Below are 21,393 nucleotides of genomic sequence, written 5' to 3' on the forward strand. Positions count from 1 at the left end.
CCACTCAATATAGCATCAGTTATCCCACTTCTTCCCTGTGATTCTTGTTTCTAGTCCACCTTCTTTCCCAACTCTTCTGGATTTTGTCCTTAGGCAAATGCTGCCCTTTAGATTTTGAATGGTTAAACCTTCCATGGTGTGCCTACCTCATGAGTGTTGCCCTCCCTATATACCTATCTACGGCTTGCTTCCATCATCAACACTCAGCAGTCAAGAAATCAAACAATGTTTGTACTAGGCAAATCTTCTGCACAGACCTCTTTAAAGTGTTCAAGAGAAAAGATACCAGTCTGAGGACTAATTTGCACCTGATATGCATGTAACGGAGTCCTGGTCTGTTGTGATGCTGTGGATTAATACACTGGACTGCAAACTTGGTTTGAACTTCAAGGTTGGTGGTTTAAGCTCACCAGATGCACCTTGGAAACCCTATGCAGGGTTGCTATGGGTCAGAACCGACTTGATAGCACTTAATAACAACAACAATTCAGGTAAAAGTTGGACAATGAGTAAGGATGACTAGTAGAATTGATGCATTTGAGTTGTGGTTTTGGAGAATAATATTAAAAGTGCCATGGATTTCCAGAAAAACAAACAAATATATGTTGAAAGAAGTACAGCCAGAGAATGATCCTTAGAAGCCAGGATGGTGAGACTTTGTTTCTCATCTTTGTGAAACATTATCAGGAGGAACCCTCCAGTCTCTGGAGAAGGACACCATGCTTGGTAATGTGGAAGGTCAGTCAAAAAGAATAAGACCTCCAGTGAAGTGGATTTGGCACAGTGGCAGCAGCACTGGATTCAAGCATAACCGCAGTTGTGAGGATAGCATAGGATTGGGGAGTGTTTTGCTCTGTTGTGTGTTCTAGTGTCAGGGTTGAGGAGACTGATATTTACATGTTGTATTAGTCTGTTGGACTGATTATAATTAATTCTGAGCAACTTCAGGTCTCACCAATCTTCTTTGTGCAGTGAGAGACCAATAATTGCATCTTAGGTGGCTACTTATGAGCTTTTAAGATCCCAATCATTACTTACGAAAGTAGAATATAGACCATTGTCTTTGAGGACTATGTTATAAGACTGTAAATCTTTATTAAAGAAGACTGCCACATCTTTGTCCCTCAGAGAGCTTGGTGAGTTTGAACTATCTGGTGGGTTTGAATAATCAGCCTTTTGGCAGGCAAGTTGTGGTCCTCTTTCGTATCTTTAGTAGAGATAGCCAGTTACCATTTAGTTCTGATTTCAGGATAGATGAGGCTGTAGTTTGTGCAGATTAGTTTATTGTCTGTGTCTTTGGTTTTGTTCTTTCTCTTTTGCTCTGGATGTGTAGGAACCAATAGTTTTAGGACCCCAGATACTGCTCACCAAATTAGAATGTAGAAAGTAAACTTTTTGAACTAAATGAAGAAACTTCATAAAGTTTGTGGAAACTTTCATTATCTCTAATTCCATTTTTCCACAAATTTTTTGAAACCCCCTTGCATTTTTCCTGTTCAACAAGTTGTCCCCTAAAACTATTCTGAGCCTTTTAATTCAGAAAACTAGTCCCACGAGGTGCTTGGTTATATCTAAGAAGTATCTACATATGTGCTCCTCTGTATTATATAGATGATTATATATACATGCTCAGACATATACATACGTACATATAGAAACACAACACACATGAACTCCTATATAAATATATTCATACACACATACATATGTAACCACATATATATTTCTTGATTATTTTTACTTTTGCAAATTTATGTATGAATTTACCAAAAATTTCCTTTTTCTTGTATACTTATTAGTGTACAAGATCACCCAAAATAACAAGTGTCTACTACCAAGAGTGTGATTTCTTCTCTTCTCTTCTCTCCCCTCCCATCTTTGGTAACCACCAATGAACGCTGGCTTCTGTATATATACCTATTCATTTTCTAAACGTGAGAGCATAAATATTTTCTTTTTTTTTTTGATTGACTTAGTTCATTCAGCATAATGTCTTCCATATTTCTCTGCATTATAAGTTGTTTAGAATAATTACTGTTAATCTTTATGGATGTGTAGTATTCCATTGTATGTATATATCACATTTATTTACATGTTCAGAGTGATGCGCATCATTTGTTTGCTATTGGAAATTGTGCTACGATGTTTATAGATGATATGTTTGTTTGAGGCTCTTTTATTTTAGGCCTTGCTGTGTGAGTGGGAACTGACTGTATGGCACTTAACAATAGCAGCATATTTACCTACAGTCCTGGTGTGGTGTGGCACTGTAGGATAGGCACTGGACTGGCAATTGAAACCCACCATCTGCTCCTTGGAAACCCTATACAGAGTCACTCGAGTTGGAATTGACAACAGCAACAACAGCAGCATGTACCTAGAAGTGGATTGCTTGATCATCTTGTTAGTGGTTGAAGAAGTGCCATACTGTTTTCCATAGTTGTTAATATCATTTTACAATCCAATCAGCGGTGGATAAGGGTTCCAGTCTCCTCACATTCTTGCTAGCATTTATTATTTTCTGTTTTACTGATGAGTGTCAGTTTTGCAGAGGTAAGATGGTATGTCGTAGTTTTGATTTGTTTCTCTTTAATGGCTAATGATCTTGAACATCTTTCATGATGTGTCTGGCACTTGAACTATTGAACTTGAACTCTTAGTGAAGTGTCTCTTAGTGTCCTTTTTCCATTTTTTTAACTTGAGTGGTTTTTGTTGGGAGACTCTTGAATTTTTAAATTTTTCTAAAGAAGAATCTTTTAACATATATACAGCCTTTATGTCTAAGCTGGTGATTTAGACTTTCTTTCTGGCACTTTTGGCTAGTAGTGTTATTTTGAAATAATTTAATCTGTTCTTTAATTAAAGATGCTTTCATAAAGAGTAATAAGGTCTGTTGTCCTGATTGTTAATTTGATTTTATGAAATGTGTTTGAATAGTGATTTTTTAAGGTAGACACAGTATAGTCCAATTTGATGTGGTTTGATAGGCATACTTTATTTTCATGGCATAAAGCATTTCATGTGGGTACCAGAGTCTCATTGAAAGGAAGTAAAAGCAGTGAAGCAATTAAACATTAACAAGGTGGGGGGCAATTATGCTAAAGTTATGTAAATAGTTTTAGATTATGTGTAAGTAATGATAGTTTTCAGAGTAGTTGACAGGGCAAAAATGAGATTGCTTATTCATTTGAGACTTATGATTTGTTTTATTTTTAAAGGTCATAATGGTTATCCCAATTTGAGCCTTCATTTAATTTGTTGCATGAAGGTTATTACATGATGTAGCATAACTAAATTGTATCTTCTTAATGGTAATATGGAATCTAACATTTTCAGCTTTCATAAAATTGCAGATTTTATAATAAAAGAATCTTTTATGATCTTTGCTCTGTGAAAGGGATGGCTTTGTGTGTAGTAAGAACTAAGTTTACTTAAGGGAGTAATTTGTGTGAGTGTGTCCGCTTATATCTTAAAGGAGTAATTGATAAAGTTAGTTTCAAATAATTGTAGATAAATCATTTCAAATGATACTTGTTAAAGTGGAATATTGGATTGTAAATTAGCCTTATTTTAGAAATAGTTGAACTTAACTAAATGCATTGTAGTCCTTGAGTGGTACAGTTATGTGCTTGGCTAGTGGCTGAAAGGCTCATGGTTCTAATCTACACAGAGGTGTCTCAAGATAGGCCTGGTGCTATATCCAAAAGGTCACAATTAAATGGATCTGTGGTGATGGGGGAAAGTAGTAATTGCTAAGTGTGTCTTGGCACATCTGTACTTTGACATGCTTTTAAATATTTACTCTGTATTGTCAGTTTTGTTTTTATTAATCATAAACTCTATTTTAAAAGCCAAAATGTTCTCTAAAACATAATAATGAAAAAAATTAGAAAATAATACATACTTATATGTTGTTGTTAAGTGACATCGAGTCAATTCTGACCCATAGCGACCCTGTCTGTATTGGGTTTCCAAGGAGCAACTGGTGACTTTGAACCACCGACCTTGCAGTTCAAACAACTTTGCAGTCTGATGCATTAGTCCACAGCGCCACACGAGGACTCCAGATACTTATATGGTGGTGGTTATATGCCATGGAGTTGGTTCTGACTTACAGAAACCCTGTATAGGGTTTTCCAGGCTGTAAGTCTTCTCTGGAGCAGCAAGCCTCATCTTTCTCCTACAAACAGTGGTAGTTTCTAAATGCTGACCTTGAGGTTAGCAGCTGACTTGTAACATACAAATTGACACCAGATCCATTCTGTGCTACTCAGAGGCAACTGTTTTTCATTCTTTTGGTTGTGCCTTCTGATATTTATCATATTCCTCAGTATTAAGCTTAGATTGCTTTTTATGTTTGTGTGTATGTGTGTCTTGCTTTCCTCCTTAGATAAAATGGAGATGATAATTTCTGCCTCATAGAATTGCTTATAGGATTAAATATGAAAGCGTGCAAAGTATAAGTGCTCAATACATGCTGGCTGTCATCATCAGTACTGCCCTCTCTCATCTTCTTCCTTTTTTTTCTTGTTTTCATAATGTTTGAGAAATAAGATTCCATTATTTGCTCTAGTTCTGAAAGTAAGTAATAGAACTGAAATGTGAACCAACTACAAAGCCTATCTACTTCCCACTACTTGATGCTCTCTACCATGGTAAGTAGTTAGTTGGTCCTGAGCTAGCAGCACTGGTCTTCTGCTATGTAGTCTGGGCTCTTAATGCAATTACAGAGTCCTGGTGTGGCACTGTGGGATAATGCACTGGACCACAAGGTCTGTTTGAACTGCAAGGTTGGTGGTTCAGATTCAACAGCTGTTCCTCAGAAAAACTGTACAGGGTCACTATGAGTTGGAATCGACGTGAAGACACTTAACAATAACAATGAAATTACACATTTCCTTCCCAAAAGTTTGATGCTATACTACTTTTCCCCACCTGTACATTAAAAATATTTTCATTACTCTTTGCAATTCAGTAACTGTTGGAACATGAGGAGCTGTGGCACTGTAGGATAAGAATTTGACCCCAAGGTCGGTTTGAATTGCCAAGTTGATGGTTCAAACTCACCAGCTGCTTCTTGGAAACCCTATATAGGGTCTCTGAGTTGGAACCTACTCAAAGGCACTTAACAACAACAACAATAATTTGGGGGGCACTGTTTGTCAAGTTGATTCTGCCTTATAGCGACCCTGTATAGCATTTCCAAGAAGCAGCTGGTGGGTTTGAACTGCTGACTTGCTGACTTTGTGATTAGCAGTTCAAGTTTATCCTACAGCACCACTGTTTAGCCATATATATATAGATATATATATGTGTGTGTGTGTGTGTGTGTGTGTGATTGACCTTTTGAAAATTATTTTAAAATACAAAATTGAGAATAACTTGGCTCTTCAGTCTTTTTTTTGTGGTGAGTTAATAGTATGCCTGTGTGTCTGGTTGTTGCCTATAGCTTATTTATTAAGAAAGCTTCTCTTTGTATGGCTCTGAGGAAATCATTCTATATTCATGAATAGGAAATTAAAACTCAGTAGGTAACCCTTTTTGCATCTCAGCTTTGGATTTGAATAAATGTCTTTATTATACATTTCCTAATAGCCTTGGTTCCTGTAATTCTCCCTGTTAGTCAGGCATTTATTAGACATTTGGGAAATACTTGACACAAGACCAGCATTTACCAAAATGTGTACTTTGCAGGGTAAAAAGTAAGTATAGAAAATTTTGAATTAAATGAAGTTATAAGTATTTTTTATAGAATAAACAGAGTTTTAAATATGTTAATGTGCTTTGTAAATCTCCCCAAAAGACAATGGAATCTTTTTTCTGTTTTGTTTTTCTGTAGAGAATTTTCTTTTATCTGTAAAACTAACTTTGAAAAATTCATTTGTTCATGTAAGTGTAAACACTTTGGAATGACTTAGTGTGATTTTACGATTCATTGGGGCATTCAGAACAAATGGCAGGACAGCCTACAGTTAAGGACATGTTGATCCAAGAGGTTCCAGAAAGTCAGTTAGTAAAAATGAAGTATGAGTCGTCCGTAAGGCCTTGTTGAACAGTGATTCTTCACTAGTTTCAGGTTTCCCTCTGTGCACTCTTAAAAACTGAAGATCAAAGACCATTTTATTTATATGGATTATGTTGTTGTTAAGTGCTGTAGATTCAGTTCCACTCATAGCGACCCTGTATGGAGTTTCCAAAGAGTGACTGGTGAGTTTGAACTGCTTACCTTGCTGTCCAGTGCTTTGTCCCACAGTGTCACACCTGGACTCCATATAGACTATGTTTTTGTTGTTGTTAAGTGCCGTCGAGTCAATTGTGACTCATAGCGACCCTACATAGAGTTTCTGAGGCTGTAAAACTTTACAGGAGCAGAAAGCCTCATCCTTTTTTTTCAAGGTTTTGAACTGCAGACCTTGGGATCAGCAGCCCGATTTGTAACCACTATGCACTATAGCTATTGATATTTACAGCTTTAGAAATTATAACAGAATTTCATAGTATTGAATAGATACACAGAAGCTTGGTGGCTCTGTGGGATAAGCACTGAGCTGTGAACCACAAGGCCCGACTGTTTGAACCCACCAACTGCTCTGTGGAAGAAATCTGAGGCTTTCTGCTCCTGCAAAAGATTTATAGCCATGGAAACCCTACCCAGGGTCACTAGGAATCAGAACCAACTTGACAACAATTAACAACAGCAAATAGATTAAATGAACATGTAACCTCTTTTGAAAAATGAAATATAAGTATTTTCCAAAAGAAAACAGAATAATGTTTTATGCGTTGCAAATTTGTCTGATTTAATAAAATATAGCTGAATCATATCTATTTCTGCATTTAATCTGAATTGATTGAATCACATCAAGTGGTCTCTGGGAAAGTCTACACTCATAGGAGAAAGAGAGTGAAAAAAAGACTAATGAAACCTGTTAATATTATGAAAAAATTTGTGACCTGGTGGGTCCCATGAGAGGGTCTTGATCTAGGAGTCTGTGGACTACTCTTGTAGAACCACCGCTATAGTAAACCTAAGTTTTCACTAGGTCACTGGCTAAGAGTTCGTGCTTTGCATGTAGATTGCCTTTCTTGGAATTACAACTTTCTTTCTGGATGCTTTTTATTCTTGTTCTTTTTCTTAAATTGTTCGGTGGAGCTACTGATAGGACCTATATTACAGAAATTTTAAGATTAAATAAAATTATGCATGCAAATGCTTAGCTTATATAATTATAAGCACTTGAAATGCTAGCTTTCGTTATCATTTGACAAATTTAAATCCTGTTATTCCACTCATAGTCAGAAATTTCCAATGGCTTCTCAACTCACTTGATGTGTTGTTGTTGTTATGTGCCCGGGAGTCGGTTCGGGCTCATAGCAACCCTGCACAGGGTTTCTGAGGCTGTAAATCTTTACGGGAGCAGAAAGGCTCATCTTTCTCCCTCAGAACAGCTGGTAGTTTCGAACTGCTGACCTTGTGGTTCACAGTCCGATTCATAATCACTACGCTACCAGAGCTCCTACCAGTTTTTTGCAGTGGTTTACTAGACTTTTTCTTTGTGATCTGACATTTTGTTAACTTTCTATGATAATAACATTTTTCATCTCCTATTTGTTCTAAACTCAGATCCTCTACCCTCTTAGCAAATAGTGCCCATCTTGCTCAAATCTTCTGCTCTCTGTGCAAAGAGCATTCTCTTGTTACTCTCTCTTCCCATATCTGCAAAAGCACGTCTCAAGAGGCTTCAAGAAATTTGTGGAAAAGTGGAATTAAAAAATAATGTGCTTGTTTTCCCTACCTGATAGTACTTCTGTACATTTAGCATGTTTTTTTTTTAATGTTTTATTGTGAATTATGTGATAGTTTACATGGGGGAACATTAGTTTTACATTCATCCTATCGTATATCGTTTCATTGCCATGGTTACAATTCCCTCCATGCATCATCAACCAACCAAAGGGTGTACACTACAAGCCTGCCCGCTGGTTGTCAGCACACAGCCCCTCTCCCTCTCTGTGTCTGAAGCCCCTATCTGCTCCATTTCTCCACGTCATCTCTGCTTCCATCTCAGGCATCACGGCTTCTCTGGGCAGGGTCCTGCACTCCACTTTTCTCTCTTGATGGTCCCAGGGACCTCTGCTCCTAGACTGAAAAGTTAATCACTTAAAAAAAATTTTTTTTTGTATTGTATCCTTACATTATGACATATTGAATATGTCACCAGCTTTATAGAGAAAGTTGGTGGGAAGTAGAATGTATGTTTTTATATATAACCCTTTCTGGGACACAGCATTCACATTGTGTTTTGTGAAGCTCTTTGAAGTACCTGGCCTTTTGGAGCAAAGTAGATGGCAGTACATCTGTTATTCCTTATTTAATAACATATTATAGGAGAATACTTTCATAAATTAGCATGTTTTTACTCAACCGCCTTTAGGGTTTTGTTTTAATGGCACCTAAGTAAAGTAATTTCGTACATTATTTTAATTTTAAGCCCTTTATGTACATATATAAGAAGCTCAGGTGGCACAGTGGTTAGGTGCTTGGCTGCTAACTGAAAGGTTTGAACCCAGCTGCTGCTCCTTGGGAGAAAGCTATGACATCTGCTTCTGTAAAGGTAACAGCCTTGAAAACCCTTTCAGGGCAATTCTGTTCCATCCTGTGTGGGTCAGAATGGACTCTGTGGCAAAGGGTAGTATGCATATATACTTTATCCCTATCTCCCTTCTCTTAATTAGTATTATTATTATTTTCAGAAAAACATGGCATTTTCTGTTTCTAACACATAAATATTTGTTTCTCTTCCACTAAATTTAAGGTCCGTGACAAATGGGTTTAATATGTCATTTTTGTCTAACTTGTTTATTGTTGTATTCTCAATACTTAGAATTGATACTTGATGCATATTTAAATGCTGAGAAATACTGCTACAATAATAAAAAAAAAATAGTCTCCTGAGAAATACAGTTTCAAAAGAATAGTGCCTCTGAAGAGAAAATGAACATGTAAACATTCAGTATGGCATGTTAGATGCATAGTAATCAATCATTAATTGGTCACTGTTATCCAAGGAGAAGAAACAAGAGGAAAATGGGAGTAGACATTTTAGATAGAAATGACCTGAGTAAAGGAAAACTGAACCCACTTCTTAGGGGCTAAGTAGGTACTCTTAAGAGGAGACTAGAAAAAGAAATTTGGAACCATATTGTGGAAAGCATTTGTATTTCTGTTCTGTAGGTAATTAGGGTATGCTGCAAGTTTCTTAGGCAGAGAGGCCATGATGAAAGTGGTAGGCTTGGAAGATGAATCCAGTAGAAATCTGTAAAGGTTGACTGTACAGATTGTACATCCTTAATCAGAAATTAATAAAACATTTAGTAAATTTGTGACAAACAGTCAAGTAATAACATATAAAAAATCAAACTATGTCAACTTACTAATGACTTCCTGTAAAATTATGTTGTTGTTGTTAAGTGCTGTTGACTCAGTTCCGACTCATAGTGACCCTTTATGATGGGTTTGAACCGCTGACCCTGTGGTTCACATTCCAGTGCTGATCCTACAGTGCCACACCAAGATTCTTGTCAGATTACGTGCCAGTGTGAAATTATTATTTGATCACAGTTGTGTATTTTGGTTTACTTGTATATTTGTCAAATTTTTGTATGCTTTTTTCCATTTAAAACTAAGCTGTGATTTAAAGTATACCAACATGCTTATATTGGCAACTAACTAAATATAATAATACAGGTCAAAGTATGTTTAGTCCAGCAAATATTGGTCAGCCACGAAAGACCACATTATCTCCTGCTCAGTTGGATCCTTTTTATACTCAAGGAGATTCTTTAACATCAGAAGATCATCTTGATGACACTTGGGTGACTGTGTTTGGGTAAGATATCTGCATCATTTATCTTTTTTTAAAAAAAGTACTGCCCCTTTGTATAATGAATATTACTAAACATACAGAAAAATTGAAAGGCATGCACGGCAAACATCCACATACCCACCATGTGGATTCTGCATATAACAATTTGCTATCTTGTTTTATCTTTCTATTGATCAAATCATTAAAAAAAATTGATTTCAGAGTAAATTGTAGCTATCAATACCTATCACCTGACACTTCAGCTGTATATCATTAACTCTAGGATCCAATATTTGTATATAATTTTTCATTATTTATGCCTACCCTTTCTAAATTATTTTCTGGTCTGCATGGTTGGATGTTTGACTGGGGCTGCTGCTTGAAGCTCCTTTACCTCTTTTTAGTGGCTAATTCTCTCCTTCTAGAGGACTTATGTTAACCAGCTCTGAAATAACAAATTGAACTTTATTTGTACACATTTTATACCACAGGTTGATACTTTATAGTCACAAATTATTGAATATTAACAAAATAATAGTTCTAGAAGCGCTTTAAATAAAATTTTAGGTTCAAAAAAGTATTTTCAGGCACCTTAGTGATCGATTGTAACATCTTTTATTGATAAGGAAACTGATTTACAGGCTAAGTGATTTATTCAAAGTTTCATGACTAATTATGTATATACTACATAAGTGTTATTTCTATAAGTTATTTTCCATACTGATACTGGACCTTACTATGTGTATGTATGTTTTCAGTAATAAAAATCATACTAGCTCTTTGGAGGAAGAAAAATGCCCCTTAAATATTTAGTAAATTTTATATATTTATTTTATTTAAAATTTAATAACCGAAAAGGTACATAAAAAGTCACCTCCCCACTTCTGTCCCCAGCCACAATTTTTTTTCTTTCTAAGGCAACATTGCTACCTGATTTTCTGTGTATCTTTCTGGGAGATTCTATGTGTTAGTGATTCCATTTACGTAAAATTAGCAGGATTATTGCATTTTCCCTGTTCTGTAGAAATCCCACGGTTAGCCCTGTATCCATATCAGTTATATTGGCTTCTTGATTTTTGTTTTGCATTTAAATTTTTATATTCTCTCATGAAATAGCTGTGCGTTTAAACGTGGGTGATTTTTCTCAACTGTTCTCAATCTCTGTAGTAATAGTATCATTTTTTTAAATTCTAAGAGTAATTGGATAAATTACTTGAAGTTTCTGGTAGTCCTTTTCTTCCTTTTTAAATCATGCTACTTTTCCAATGATTATGTTTTTTGGTGCTTTTATATTTTAGTTCATGTGCATCTAATTGCAAGAACCAATGCACTCTCCTTTGATGAGAGTTTATTTTGATCATTTATAGGGAACTAAATTTCAGAATTTTCAGGTGGCCCTGAATGTATAAAAATATGATAAAGGTTTTAATTTTTGTCTTTTAATAACCATAGTATAGTAGTTACTTAAGATTGCATACAAACCATGCACTTAAACACACACACATACACACCTGTAAAACTGTAGTACATAGAGCTGCAACTTCTTAGGTTGGAATGAAATTTTAGGGATTTCAGAGATGGAGAAGAATAGTTCAGTGAAAACTATTTTAAGATACTTGTTTTTGGTAATTAACAGAGTGATGATAGAGTTAACTGGGATAAGGGAAACAGGATGATCCCGGATTACCTATTAATGCTCTGGACAGTTGGGGGGAATTTATCTTGAAATACTTGTTAGTATGCTAATTTACATTAATATTTATTGTGGAAATTGAGTGTTTTGTTTGGACAATTCTTTTTTTTCAGGTTTCCTCAAGCATCTGCTTCTTATATATTATTGCAGTTTGCACAATATGGGAATATCTTAAAACATGTGGTAAGGCATACATTTTAATTCAGTTTAGGAATTAAGCTAAGGAAAGAAACTGTTGAGTCAGGGAAACTTTGTTTCTGAATTTTAATTCAGTTTTTAATTTAAATTGTCGTTTTTCAAGTATAACATTTTGTACTTTCTTTTTTTTTTTTTTTTTCAATTTAAGTTGGTAGAACATATTCTTTGGACTCAAAGACTGCAAAGCTGCATAGTTGATTTCATAGAAAAGGGATCGAGACACAAGATAGTGAAGATACAAAATTTCAGTTTTGCACCTCTTTTCATAACGAGTTCAATCTTTTAAAAGTTAGATTATAGCAAATGTTACCTTACTGTTTTCTAATTTGAGCTTGTTATACTGGGAATAAAGGAAGAGAGGGAAGTTCCTCAGCATACAGAGATTTTTGGACTAATTTTAATTTATGGAAGACTTAAAAAAAATATTTCTTTACCTTGCAAAATAAGTTATGGTGGTGGTGGTTGTGTGCCACCTAGTCGGTTCTGACTCAGCAACACTATATAGTGTTTCCCAGATTGTAAGTCTGTATGGGAGCAGAACACCTCATCTTTCTCCTGTGGAGTGGCTGGTAGTTTCAAACTGTTGGCCTTGCAGTTAGCAGCCTGACTTGTAACCCACTATGCTACTCTGGCTCCTTATAATAAATTATAAATAAATTAATTTTTTACATTATTAGAAATTGATTTACGTAGCTCTTAAAATCATGGATGAATACAGTTTTAAAGAATTTCATGGAAAGTATTGCTGTAATCTTTTTACAAGAAACAATTACCTTTTAAGAATTATTTTGCCTTCAAAGAATATTTGCCATATGTTCTTTATTTCAGAGAATTGATACTAGAAAGAAATGATAGAAATTATTTAAATAAGAATTTGGTTGAACCTTAATATACAACTTGTTACAGTATATATCAAATAAAAAGAAGTAGGTTTATTGTAACATACTTACATATCTAATGGTAATGAGCTTAAGTTTCATGTAACTTATTTTAAAAGCCTTCATTCTTTGCAGATGTCTAACACAGGAAATTGGATGCATATTCGTTATCAATCTAAACTGCAGGCCCGGAAGGCCTTAAGTAAAGATGGGAGAATTTTTGGAGAGTGCATCATGATTGGCGTAAAACCATGTATAGATAAAGTAAGTTATTGCTGATATATGGGAAATAACTTGATCTTTATGAAGAACACTTGAATCTTTGAACTTGGGTATCCATTCCCCAGTCTATTTTTTTAGTTTCTGTAGTAACGGTAGTAATGGTGTCACTTTTAAGATTCCATGAGTAATTACATAAAATAGTTCTTCTAATCTCTTCAATTTAAAGCAAATGGTTACAATCATACCATTTTCCCAGTTACTTACTATCTGTGGTACTTTTATGTTGTAGTAACCCTTTATATAAGTGTAACTCTAAGATTCAAAGTGTTCTCCTCTAAGGGAGAAAACATTTTATTTTGATCATTTATAGGGGAATAAATTTCAGACTTTTCAGATAGTGCTCAAAGTATAAATATAATTACTATGTAACTTACTATGTACTTCACAAAGTTTTAAATTATACATAACAAAAGCATTGACTTTGGTGATTTTGTCATGGCTTCACTGACTTTTTTCTTATTTTGTAAAATGTGTTGAGGTTTATAGTGTACTTGTTAATGGTAAGTCAAAAATATATAATCATAGGAATTCAGAATTTAGAGAGAATCTAGTCCAACCTATTTATTTCTCCGATAAAAGAATTAGAGGCCAAGAGGGCTTATGTCACTTTTCCAGAGTTGTTAAAGGTGAGGTCTGGATTCTAGACCACTTGTCTTCCAACCCTTTCCTGTTGCTTGTGCAACATAAAATTGTATTGTTTGTATACTTTCAAGAGATAGTCAAATGATATGTTTCTCATCAGTGGTAACTATTGATATAGCTTTTAAATGACTAGAAGTTTTGTTATTTTCTTTTTAGCATTTAAAAAAATTATGGTATATTGTATACTTACTAAACCAAATATATGTGAGCTTACATATATATATTGAGAGAGAGAGACAGAGTGTGAGAGAAGAGAGAAAGTGAGCACAAGCAAGCGCACGTGAGAGAGCATAGTGGTTACGAATCAGGCGGCTAACTTCAGGGTCAGAGTTTGAAACTACAGCTATTCTGCGGGAGAAACATGATTGATGCTTTCTGCTCCCCTAAAGATTTACAGCTTCGGAAACCCTGTACTGGGTCGCTATGAGTCAGAACCGATTGCATGGCTCATAACAACAACAAAAGCAACAACTATATGTATATATACCCAGCACTGTTTTGTGCTGATACCGTATGTAAATAAACAAAGCGCACATGATACCTCTTTTTATTGTCTAGCTAATAAACATTGTTTTTTTAAGCCTAAAATTATTTGAAAGATTAATTAGATTAAAGTTTGCCTCGTAATAACATTTTCATGGTAAGTAGGATATAATATTTGATAATATGTATTATGCTTATAAACAGTGGTTGTTTAATCTTTGTTTCTCTAGAGTGTTATGGAAAACAGTGAAAGATGTGTTTTATCATCTCCATCTCTAGCCTTTACACCACCAATCAAAACCTTAGGTACACCATCACAGCCTGGGAGTACTCCTAGGATTTCCACCATGAGACCTCTTGCCACAGCGTATAAAACGTCTACTAGTGACTATCAGGTATTTTTAAGAATTGGATTTAAAAAAAAAAGTAACTATTTTATTGGAATGCTGTATATGCTATTAAATATTTCCTTTTGAGGTGATTGCTTTGTTAAAATCTGCATTGTTGAATTTACGTTTAAAATTAGTTTGGTCAATTGCAAAGTTGTCTTATTGTTTTCCTTCTGAATTTTATTTATTCAGAACACACGCATGGTTATTGAGAATATATACAGCAAAACATACATCATTCTACAGTTCCTACATGTACAAGTTAATGGCATTGATTCCATTTGAAATGAAATAATGCTACCATCTTTCCCATAGCACTCACTACTCAACTGGGTTCAGTTATTCATTGCAGTGTCTATACAGAACTGAGACACCATACAGAGAGTAATGGGTTTATTAGGAAAGTTAGCAGATTGCAATGCAGGGTCAGAAATGCTCAGGTCACAGTTGTTCCAGTCATACAACCTGTCCTTAGCTATGCCCGCAGGTAGGCTACTCTTGGCCCAGCCAGTGTTACAACGCTGCTGATAAATGCCCACAAAACATAACACTGAAGGCACTTATCTCTAGCTCTGTTTGGCTCTAGGTCCATTTGTCAGCATATCTACCTCCCCCAATTAAGAGTCTGGAGGCAGCGCATTCTACAAGCAAGGCTTCTGCTCAAAGTTGTTCAGCTTTACTTGCTCTGTGGGCTTGGGAATCCCACTGCTCTGTCTCGTGCTGTGCTCTGACTCTTGGATTGGCTGCTGCTACTCCTCTGCCACTCCTCTGGGTCGACAATATTTCTGTGCACAGGGATCTTGGGGTCCAAAGGATGTGCTCCATTCCTGGCTCTTCCTTAGCAGTAGTGAGATACCCCTTCTGGTTTCTGAGATATGCCTCCTGTTATACCCATGCTAGAATTTCATGTTTTATAACTCTTTAACTTCCACAGCTGAATCTTGTCATCTTAGCATTGTCTTTTCCCATAATCTTTTACCCAGACCCATCATGAAAAGAGTCATTTGGTGGGGCTCGATGGCACTTAACAACAACAACAACAAAGACCAATAAGGATTCGGAGTTTTGGTGTTGTGCTATAGTATAAGCTCTGGACCTCAAGGTTGGTTTGAACTGCAAGGCCAATGGTTCAAACTCACCAGCCTCTCCTTGGAAGCCCTAATTATACAGGGTTGTTATGAGTCGGAATCAGCTTGATGGCACGTAACAACAAAGACTAAGACTAGAAGAGACATATTGAACAGTTCACTGCACCACAACATTTTTAAGTTGTGTTACCATTTTTATCTTCCTTTTCTGAGCTATTCATTAACATAAACTCACTACCTCCTAAATTTCTTAACCTGATCCTTTTTCAATTTGATCCCATATAGGTACATGGTGGTGGTGATGTGTCGTGAAGTCGGTTCCGACTCATAGCGACCCCGTGCAGGGTTTCCGAGACTGTAAATCTTTATGGGAGCAGAAAGCCTCATCTTTCTCCCACAGAATAACTGGTAGTTTTGAACTGCTGACCTTGAGGGTCACAGCCCGATTTGTAACCACTACGCTACACATAGTTCTTACTAATGTTCAAAGCAGACTTTTCTACTGGTTAAGCTAAAATAAACTTCTTGGTTTTAAGGTTAATTCAGGGGATATTTTTGGTTTAAGGTTTAAAAATTACCTTAGGTCATTAGTGTCAGGGGTTTATTCAGCGTGTCTGACTTCAGAATGTTTACAGTTTATGATAATTTAAACTTCTGTTTTGTATTCCTCCCCTTTTGATCAGAATTCTTTTATAGAATTTTTGATCAAAATGTTTAGTGATAGTAGCAGGGCACCATCCAATTCTTCTGGCTTCGTGGCGAAAGAGGCAGTTCTTCATGAAGGCAGTTAGCTATATCCTTCTGTTCCTGACTCTCCTTCTTATGTTGCTCCAGGTGAATAAACACCAATTTCTGTGCCCTGATTGGACATCAGGAAGCTTTTAAGACTGTAGGCACTTATACAAGGAAGTAGGAGGTAGAACAGAAGTACTGAACACATTCTTAGGCCAATTAACTGGGCGTCATATAAAGCCAAGCCAAGGGATCAAATCCCGTGAGGCCTCAGCACTCACTCAGCAGCTACTTTTTTTTGTCATTGTTTCATTGTTGTAAATACAAGGGGACTTCAAAGAGCTTGTGTAAAGATGGAAATTTTCCACATACCTTTTGAAACCCCCCTCGTATATCACACAACTTTTTATAGGTGTACTGTTTATAAACAGCAATTACAATAATTGGCTGTGCAGTCCTACTCTTTTTTTTTTTTTTTTCCCCAAACTTTTTATTGTGAACTGAGTGGTTTACAGAGCAAGCAAATCATCAGTTTCACATCCAACAAATCACATGCTTTGTTTGATCTCAGTGACTGTAATCCCCTCCATGTAGCAACAGTTATCCACTTTCCTCCACTTTCCTCCCTGTGCTTCCTCTTCCTATTCTACCTTCCTTCCCAATCTCTCTGAACCTTGTTCCCAGGTCACTGTTGTCCTACCATTCCTTGGTGAGCATACCTCACCAGTGTTGTTGTCCCCCATTCCCCACCTCACCTATATACCTATACATGGTTTTGTTGAAAATTGCGCCATGAGGGTGAGTTCTGTTCCAGACAGTCTAAGGTTTCTACAGTCTCGTTCTGACCAATAAGCCCAGTGGTTTTTTCTTATATCTGGGACTTTCTAATGTGATCCTTTTCAGAGCACTTGGTAGTGGTAGCTGGGCACCATCTAGTTCTTTTTGTCTCAGAGTCAGAGAAACGGATGTTCATGTGCTCCGTTAATCCAGTGGAAGAATTGATTGCAAGTATCTTCAGATATGCAGATGATACAACCTTGCTTGCTGAAAGTGAAGAGATCAAAGAGCACAGTCTTCCGTATGGATTACAACTCAATGTAAAGAAAACAAAAATCCTCACCACTGGACCAATAAACAGCATTCTTATCAATGGAGAAGAGATTGAAGTTGTCAAGGACTTCATTCTTCTTGGATCAACAATCAACACTCACGGAAGCAGCAGTCAAGAGATCAGACGATGTATTGCATTGGGCAAATCTGCTGCACAGGAACTTTTTTTAAGTATTGAAGAGCAGAGATGTCAGCTTGAGGACTAAGGTGCGCCTGACCCAAGCCATGGTATTTTCAATAACCTCATATGGATATGAAAGCTGGACAGTGAATAAGGAAGATCGTAGAAGAATTGATGCCTTTGAGTTGTGGAGAATACTGAAAGTGCCATGGACTGCCAAAAGAACCAATAGATCTGTTTTGGAAGAAGTGCAACCAGAGTGCTCCTTGGAGGCCAAGATGGCTAGGTTTCGTCTCTCATACTTTGGACACATTGTCCAGAGAGAACAGCCGCTGGAGAAGGATGTCATGCTGGGTAAGGTGGAGGGTCAGAGAAAAAGAGGAAGACCCCCAACGAGATGGATCAGCCAGGTGGCATTATTGATGGTGTCAAGTGTGGCAGCGGTAGTGAGGTTGGCCCAGGATCGGACATTGTTTCGTTGTGCTGTGCATGGGGTCGCTATGAGTCGGTTCCGACTCAATGGCACCAGACAACAACAACATCTTCAGTTTTCATCACTACTCTTCTTTCTTCTGCACATGGAGAGAGCCACCTTAAATGGCCCCTAATGAGCTATTAAGATCCCAGTCACTGCTCAGCAAAGTAGGATTTAGAACATTGGCTTTCGGGACTGTATGTGCAACCCTATTCTTGATTATCACTTCCCTTTTACCCCTCCCTCACCTCTGGTAAATATTAGTTAACTTTCATTTGTTTACATTTGCCTTTTGTCTTGTTTAAGTGCTATCTTCAAGAAAGGGTGTTGGATTTTATTGAAAGTTTTTTCTGCTTTCATTATGATGATCATGTGTTAGAGGTGATCATGTACTTCTTCTCCCTTGTTCAATTAATGATGTGAATTATGTTGATTGATATTTTAATGTTGACGTATCCTTGCATTCCTGGAATAAATCTCACTTTATCATGGTGTATGACTATGTGCTGTCGAATTTAATATTCTAGTACTTTGTTGAGGAGTTTTGTATCTATAGTCATAAAAGGTTATGTTTGCTTCATAGAATGAATTAGTATTCCTTTCTGTTCTATCTTTTGTAAGAGTTTAAATTGTATTTAAATATTTGGCAGACCTCCCCAGTCAAGTTATCTCATCTAGGACTTTTTTTCTTGGAAGATTTTTATCATTGATTGGATCTCTTCACTTGTTAACAAGCCTGTTGAGACTTGCTATTTCCTTTTGGGTAGATTGTGTGCTGCTGAGGTTTGTCCATTTCATATAGGTTATCTAGTTTGTTGTCAAACTGGATATCTGTTGTAATTCTTTTAATCATATTGGGTTAATTGTAATGTTCTTTTCACTTTGTATCTTTTCTTTGTCAGTCTAGCTAAAGATTGGTTTGTTAATTTTATTGACCTTTTCAAAGAACCAAATTCTGGTCTTATTGATTCTCTCTATTGGCTTTTTGTTTTCAATTTTATTTATTTATGCTTTGATCTTTTGGTTGTTATTGTTGTCATTAGGCTCCATTGGATTGGTTCTGACTTATGGTGACAATATGCACGACAGAACAAATACTGCCCAGTCCTGGTTCATCCTCACAATTGTTAACGTTTAGGCCTGTTGTTGCTGACACTGTGTCAGTCCATCTCATTCCAGGTCTTCCTCTTTTTTTGCTGACACTCCACTTTACTAAGCATGATGTCTCTCTCCAGGGACTGGTCCCTCTGATAATATTCTGAAGTATAAGAGAAAAAGTCTTACCATCCTGGCTTCTTAGAAGCCTTCTGACTGCACGTCTTCAAATACAGATTTGTTTGTTCCACTGACAGTCTATGGTATTTTTAGTATTCTTTTCCAACACCATAATTCGAGTGCTTCGATTCTTTCCCAGTCTTTTTATTGATTGTCCATCTTTCATATACGTATGAGACAATTTAAAAAAATACCATGTCTTGGGTCAGGTGCACCTTATTCCTCAGAATGGTATGTTTAGATTTAGTTTCTGCTTCTCTTTATAATCTAGTTAGGCTATTAATTTGGATCTTTTTTCTTCTTTATGTAGGCATTTATTGCTATTAGCTTTCTTTTGAGTATTGATTTCCACTTCATCCTCTAGATTTTGGCATAATGTTCTTTACTTTTCATTTGACTAAGAAATTTGTTATTTCTTCTTTAATCCACTGGTGTCAATTCAGTAGTGTACGTTTAGTTTCCATGTTTGTGTATTTTCCAGGTTTTTTCTGTTACTGACGTCTACGTTCATTCTATTTTGGTCAGAGAAAATACTTTGCATGATTTCCGTCTTTTAAAAAGATTACCAAGATTTGCCTCATGATGTAAAAGTGTGGTCTATCTTGGAGAATGATCCACGTGCATTGGAGTAAAATGTATATTGTGCTGTTTTGGGGTGAAATGTTCTATATATGTCCTGTCCAATATTGAAAGTAGTTTATTGAAGTCTCACATCACTATTGTAGTACTATCTTTTTTTCCTTCCAATTCTAAATGACTAAATCTATCAATTACTAAACACTGAAAGAATCAGTTATTTAGGAGTTCTGAACTTACCCATCTATACACACAAGACCTGAAAAACAAGAAATAAATGCCTGAGCCTTGGTCGGGCACTTAGTGACAACTTAGTCTTTTGATTTCCCCTGAAATTTGGAGGAGCTTGTTCTAGAGATTTTTTCCCTTTATTTCACTGATAGGTTGAAACTCTCATTTCTGACAGATTTTGCATTTTGTGGTTGTTTTACTAACTTAAGGAGCAGATGTAATTTGCCTTGCCCAGAGCAAGATTTTGTCATTTCTAAAATAATAATTTTTTGACTTTACATCTTAGTGATTTAAGTGTAATGTATATTAGCTTGATATAATTTCTTGATATTAATTAGCTCTGTAATTAATCAGGACAATGACGCATCCATAAGCTAACAAGTTTTTGTATTTGTGTTTTTTAATAGGTTATTTCTGACAGACAAACGCCAAAAAAAGATGAAAGTCTTGTATCCAAAGCAATGGAGTACATGTTTGGCTGGTAGTTTGATAAAAGTGAAGAACTTAACTACAAGAAAGTAGGTTGCTACACTAACAAAGCAGTGTTCTGCCAGTTTCCTTCGGTTAGTTATATAACCACTCGGCAGTTTGGGGATGTTATCTCATACTTCTTCTAGAAGCCTTTTTCTTTCAGTATACAGCATATTTGTAGCTGGCACTTTAAAAGATAATTGAGATGCATTTTTAAGAAACTGAAAATTCCTATAAATAGGATTTTGTGCTTTTTGTGATAGTGAATGCTTAAAACACAGGTAAACCCAGCACTGCTTAATGTGAATTATCTGATTGAGTTTGTCATGAGGCTTCTTGGTCTTCATGAGACGGTGGTGAATTTCATGACATAAAACTGTACAGCAGCTTCTACCAAGACTATAATTAGCAGCTTGAATTAAAACATCTTTTTATAGCATTTAATATTTTCATTATCTTTGCTTGTATATGTCTCATCATGGATTGTCATCTTTTAGTGTTTTAAAACTGAGACTATCTTTTTAAAAATTTACTATTCAAGTTTTCATGTTTCTTGATAATAAACTGTCAATTGTATTGAAATCTTTTTGGAAGAGTGATTTATTTTTTAAATTACTTAAAAAAGTTCTAAGTGTTTTTCAGTTCATCATGCTCTTCTATTTTCTATATTTTTTAAATTGAAGCAACACCCAGAGATCAGATTCAGGTGTGATCTGTTGGTATGAATGTAAGCCTTTCATTAAGTATTCATGAATGAATGCACTGGGGATCACAAAAGGGTAATACTCTAATTTTATTATTTCTTTTCATTTCATTGAGTATTTTTGTAAAAAGACACCACCTTTTCTAGTATTTGATTACCCAAATGTATAATTCATATGGA

The 21,393-nt window shown here is 35.9% G+C and overlaps 1 protein-coding gene across 1 annotated transcript in view; it reads left to right on the top strand.

Moving 5' to 3' along the window:
* NUP35 (nucleoporin 35kDa) overlaps positions 1–20,841 on the top strand; it is a 31,417-nt gene extending 10,576 nt beyond the window's left edge. The window contains exons 4-8 of the mRNA XM_006864029.1: positions 9,749–9,890; positions 11,673–11,742; positions 12,771–12,899; positions 14,273–14,437; positions 20,447–20,841. Coding sequence (XP_006864091.1) covers positions 9,749–9,890; positions 11,673–11,742; positions 12,771–12,899; positions 14,273–14,437; positions 20,447–20,524 — 584 coding nt within the window. The 3' untranslated portion in view covers positions 20,525–20,841. The remainder of the gene's footprint in view (positions 1–9,748; positions 9,891–11,672; positions 11,743–12,770; positions 12,900–14,272; positions 14,438–20,446) is intronic.
* Positions 20,842–21,393: the final 552 nt, after the last annotated feature.

The sequence above is a fragment of the Chrysochloris asiatica genome, unplaced genomic scaffold, assembly GCF_000296735.1.
Source record: "Chrysochloris asiatica unplaced genomic scaffold, ChrAsi1.0 scaffold00059, whole genome shotgun sequence".
Lineage (NCBI taxonomy): Eukaryota > Metazoa > Chordata > Mammalia > Afrosoricida > Chrysochloridae > Chrysochloris > Chrysochloris asiatica.